Source organism: Triticum aestivum, chromosome 1D (assembly GCF_018294505.1).
Source record: "Triticum aestivum cultivar Chinese Spring chromosome 1D, IWGSC CS RefSeq v2.1, whole genome shotgun sequence".
In the NCBI taxonomy this organism is placed as follows: Eukaryota; Viridiplantae; Streptophyta; class Magnoliopsida; order Poales; family Poaceae; genus Triticum; species Triticum aestivum.
This window is the reverse complement of record NC_057796.1, coordinates 379,999,532-380,005,120: the sequence shown is the minus strand read 5'-3', so window position 1 is coordinate 380,005,120 and position 5,589 is coordinate 379,999,532. Positions and strand designations below refer to the sequence as shown.

Below are 5,589 nucleotides of genomic sequence, written 5' to 3'. Positions count from 1 at the left end.
CCGCCTCCTCACTCCAGCTTGGCCTCGCGCGGCACCTAAAAAAGGCGGCAGCTTCTGGAGAGGAGCGGGCCGTTATAAAGGCGCCGCGCCCCCGTTCCCATCCCGCCGATTCTTCTGGTGCCAGCCGCCGCCGCCCCTCCTTCCCTCCCCGCTTCTTCTTTATAATCAATCCTCCAGCCCAGCCAACCCAATCATTCCGAACCCGCGATTCCCATCCCCACCGCACCGCCACGGGCCCCGCGTGTTCTCTTCGCGGCTTTTCCCCTGCTCTGCCTCCTCCTCCTCCTCCTCGGGGTCCGAACGGCCGGCGAGGGCAAGAATTCTCTGCCCTGCCCTGCCCTGGCCCTGGCCCTGGCACGATCCTCGCCCGGTCCGACTGACGGCCTGCTGGCCCCTCCGGCGGTTGATGATGTCATGTGGCCCCTCTGCTTCATCTCGGACAGGCTGTTCAAGGTGCCGGAAGACGGCGGCGGCGACGGCCCGGGCGCGCCGCTGCCCCCCGACGGCCGAATCCCGCTAGCACGCCGATCGTACTTCATCGATGTCAGTCCCCCTCTCTTTATTGCGTTATCGTATCATCACTGTCTCGCGACTCTCGTGTAGTACATGTACCGATGATTCTTGAATGGAATCGCCGCGCGGCATTCAGTCCGACTCTCTCCCTGTGCCGGCTTCGATTGACATTGTTTCGGTTGCTTTGCTGGTGCTTCTAGGTCCCTCACGTGCAGCAGGCCTTCACCTGGGACTGCGGCCTTGCTTGCGTGCTCATGGTGCTCAGGACCCTGGGGCTTGATTGCTGCCACGGCATTGCCGAACTCGAGAAGCTCTGCCGCACCACAAGGTATCCCATTTAGCGATTGAAAATTTGATCATTAAGAAACTAGCTGCGCCGTACTGCTTGAATTCTTGTTTGAGCCAGTGGCGGTGCTACCTGGAGGAATATTAATTTACCCGTGCCGTACTACTTGGAGTTGTTTTATGAACGTAGTAGTGTGTTTAAAGGCCAAGCACAAAGCTAAGTACTCCCTCCGTAAACTAATATAATAGTGTTTAGATCACTACTTTAAACGCTCTTATATTGATTTACGGAGGGAGTAGCTAACAATAATTGTTTGGTTGTTGTGGAAAAATGGTGGTGCTTCCGGCAGCTAACTGTTGTAAACAGACAAAACACATGAGTTGCTTTGCGGACGGAAAAAAGGTACTGTCACACCATGAAGGTTTATCTAGAAGGGCCAGGGAATCCTTATTGAAGTCTGAACTAGTAAACGGTTGGTTACTAAGTCATCCATCAAGCTACAAATATTACTATAGATGGAGTATTGAACAGCTAAATATGAATTGGTGATGTATTCGTTCTTTGAAACGAAATAATACCTAAAGAACTATGTTGATAATCAAACCTGCATTCTGAAAGATGGGAACCAGATTCGGTGCTCTGCTGTCATGTACTAGCACCGAACTATCTGTCCCAGTTTTATAGGTTTATCCCCCAGTAATGTACAACAGGATTTTTTTAAATAGAAAGTGCTCAACATGATTGCACGAGCTATATTATTTGTTTGTCGGATGTTACCTGGAGCGGAGCTGTGATAGGTTTTGTTGCTGCACGGAGATACTAACCACCTTCTTAAGCGTAACCTAATAAAACATTAAGCATACAATATTTTAAATAATACACAGATCAGTACTAGGTATATTGTGTACATCCAAATAGAATTTGTTTATAGAAAGTACACTCAAACAAAATGTTAACGCACAGCCGTGTCACGGCTTAGCTGAACTGATTATTTGAATTCTCAAATTTCATACCCTGGTACACTAACATTTTGGGTTATTCTTGCAGCGTCTGGACAGTCGACTTGGCATATCTGTTACATAAGTTTTCAGTTAATTTTTCGTTCTTTACTGTGACTATTGGAGCAAATCCGCAGTATTCTGCAGAAACCTTTTATAGGGTAGGTATTGCAACTTGCTGCTGTAGTAATTCTTCTGATATTCGCTGTACTAATGTTTTCAAAATTACCAATTGTGATAGGAGCAATTGCAAGAAGACATTGATCGAGTAGATGAGCTGTTTGGCAAAGCACTTGATGCTGGAATCAGTATTCAAGTACGCTCACAACACACATCACAAAATTATTTATTCCATTTACTTCTCGTATTGGTTTTAAGTTTTTGCAGTTTATGGTTTTTCTCAGTGCAGATCCATCAGTGCGTATGATATTGCTTTTCTACTTTTATCCGGGCACTGCATTGCAATTGCACTAGTGGATAAATCAAAGTTAAAGTAAGATTTTCTATGCCTGCTAGGAATATTTACCCTTGTAGTTTCACTTCTTACTAATAACATAGACTTTTTATATTTGGCTCTGCATTTGGAATCATCAATGGGGTAGGATGTTCCTTAAGCAGTAAATCTAATAAGTAGTTTTCGTCGATGCTTGACCATTTCTGTATGACTTATGGATTCCAATCCAACTCTGATATCACTTGAATATTCCACCTTTTTTATTAACTGCCGTCAGACGAATGTCAATTTAACATCTTCTGCAATGGTGGCACATTATATGGTAATAGGTGATTAAGCAGTTAAACAGTACAAATGATCAGCAGCGATATTTTTTATGGCTGTATCCATGTATGTCTCCGCAAAATGTTTCATCCTAAAATTTAAAGAGAAAGATTACGGTGTCCAATTAAGAAAATAATCAATCCAACATTATCTGAAACGTTCATTGACATTGCGATAATAACTGGACTTTTGGATGCAGTTCCTCTTGGATGAATGATGTACATGATATGCAACAGTTTGATGAGGATTCAGATTACATGGGTTAGTCAATATTTCCCTTTCTTTTAGACATTTACCTTTTTTTTCTGTGAGGAGTATTTTCCAGAACATGAACCAAAACCAGTTCCTTCTATTTTAGTTTGCGATAGTCTTCATTGTCTGCTTATATAATTATCAATCTCGTACTGTTTTAAGGCCTGTAGTAACCTTCTACTAATCAGCCTGTAACTTTAATAGTTCAACTACTGCTAACATGTATATAAGGAGCTAAATTTGCTTCAGAATAAAATATCGTTGGATCTATGGAAATGCCTGCTTGCTGTGATATAAATTAGCACACTATATCCATGCCAATTGGCGACCCAAATCTCTTGTTTTCTTGCCTGTTAGAAATATGAAACTAAAACTTCTTGTTGAGGATGTATTTGGCATTCCTATGTGCAATGCACAGCTATAAGCATCACTGACAGTGCCTATATGGCTAGGACCCAGGGCCAAAGGCACTTGTACTCATAGAATTCGTGGAATTATGAATCCACTTATTACTTATTATTACAAAGAAATGATGGCTACACATAAGATCTTACCTGTTATGGATGACCCTACTTTTTAAGAGCTTAAGGTTAATTAAGGGATGCGTCCAGTTGCTAAGTTGTAGTTCCTGTCAATGTAATAAACCTGGTGAATATTGTTCCCCTTTGCAGGGCATTATGTTGTAATATGTGGCTATGATGCTGATGCTTGCGAGTTTGAGATAAGGGATCCAGCCAGTTCTAGGTACCTTGTACTCTTGGTTCCTAAATGTTTTTTTTTGGTGCATCTTACACATAAATATGAATAATCTCTGTGCCACTTAAGTATGGATATCACTTGTTGTCTTCTCCATAGATGTAAGTTCTGCAGAGTATATGTTACTAGGTAACTAGGCCTGTTGAAGTAGCCTCCTGTTGAGCTGGGATACAAACTTACAAGAGAGGATAATCAGTTGTCTCACAACAACACGAATGTTGTGTAAACTGAGGATAATGCCCTGCTTTGAGCTAATATTGTCTTTAATGGCGGCCTGAGCCTGATTAGCAAATAACATCAGCCAAATTTCAACATCAAAGCTATATCCTTGTTGTCCGCTTGAACTTTATATGCACGGCGGACTCTTAACTTAATTTTCTTTTATTCTTCCAGAAAGCGTGAAATGGTGCCCATGAAAAGCTTAGATGAGGCCCGCAAATCGTTCGGAACTGATGAGGACATTCTTCTGGTAGGAATCGTTTCACTAGGATGTGTTTTTAACCTGAGGTTTAGTTCTTGTTATGCTCTTATGCTTTGCGTCTCCCCAGCTTTGGTCTGTCGCATAATATGACACTCCTTGCCCTGTTTCTTTGAGCCCGACCGTATGTTTCTACATTCAGGGACGCGGTTTTCAAAGGCAACCGTGATTTTTAGCACTGATTTGGCAGTGATGCATTGCAGGTGTCCTTAACTGGAAAAAATGGGATGAAGCTGTCGCGTAAACTCCCGGTCGGCTCTCCGTAGACTGCTCACCAGCCTCCAGTCTCTCCTTGTGTATACTCTGTACATGCCCCTGTAGTTATGCTTACCACCTGTCCAAGTTCGGTATGTAGTTTGAGAAGGTTCTTACAGCCGATAGGAACAGTGTCTAGTGAAGATAGAAGAACATGCTTATGAGTTCAGGTATCACCTCACTGAAGCTTATGCAACCGGCGCGGCGGCAGCAGCGTTGCTGCTCGGCATGAACTGCTTCTGTAAACAGGAACCGCCGCCGCCTCCGCTTCGACCTCGAGCACAAGATTCGCACCATCATAGCCGGGCAGAGATGTAGCATATGTACAGATATATCCACGAATAAAATGGTGGCCTCGGTGTGCCATATATTCGTATCCCATTTCAATCATTTCTGGTACCTGAACCACGATCTCAATCTTGCCTGTTGTAAGCCTACCTTTTCTTTCACTGTTCCGCAGCTCGCCACATTTGGGATGCCACCGATCTCCACCCATGCTCAAACCCCTTCGCGGATCTTTGGACCTCTCATGGGCACTCGGGTCACCCTGAGTCGGCGTGGCCTTTTATTCTTTTTCTTATCACCTGGAAAATTTGGGACGCTCGAAATGCTAAAACCTTTAGAAATTTAGATGTCTCCCCCTGATGTAATCAGGGGTATCACTGCAGATCTCACGCTGTGGTCTCACCGCCTTAAGAAGGTGGAGGACAAAGTTCATGCCGACCGGTGGCGGGACTACTTTACTTCTCGCCTTGTCTAGTTTGCCGAAAAAGGATTTCGCCCCGCTTTATATATAAAACAAAGATCCACAACATCCAATACAAACGCACACCAACACCACACACACTCAAGGCAGGATACAAAAGCGCTGAACGCAGCAACACCACCCCTAGCACACTATCACGAAGAGATGAAGCCGCATATAACGAACCGTGAACTCCAAGGCGGTGCCTTCAGGAAGGATACGACACCGGAGTGCCGCCACCGCCCGATCCGAGGATCAGAGTTTCCCCCGAAGCCGCACGACGGGCGGTGAGAGCCGCGACGACGCCTTCAAGAAGGGAACGAGTTTCGCCGTCGCCGGTCTGTCCGAAGAAAGAGCAGGTTTTCACCCCGGCCAACACTCACCGCCGCCGAACGCTACACCCCGGCAACCACGCCGCCCACACGGCCATGGTCACCGGGCAGCGCCAAGACACGGGCTTTGCCCAAGAGCACCGTGCACCGCCACCAGGGCCGCCGCCCAGGCATCCAAGACCTTGACACCACCGCA

At 45.4% G+C, this 5,589-nt stretch overlaps 1 protein-coding gene across 1 annotated transcript; it reads left to right on the top strand.

Annotated features, from left to right (window-relative positions):
* Positions 1–6: 6 nt before the first annotated feature.
* On the top strand, positions 7–4,706 carry LOC780574 (guanylyl cyclase 1). Its single transcript, XM_044594719.1, has 9 exons — positions 7–543; positions 714–841; positions 1,847–1,958; positions 2,039–2,113; positions 2,202–2,290; positions 2,775–2,836; positions 3,499–3,571; positions 3,977–4,052; positions 4,265–4,706. Exons 1-9 carry the CDS (start codon positions 415–417, stop codon positions 4,325–4,327), a joined length of 807 nt encoding a protein of 268 aa, XP_044450654.1. The 5' UTR covers positions 7–414; the 3' UTR covers positions 4,328–4,706.
* The last annotated feature ends 883 nt before the right edge of the window (positions 4,707–5,589 follow it).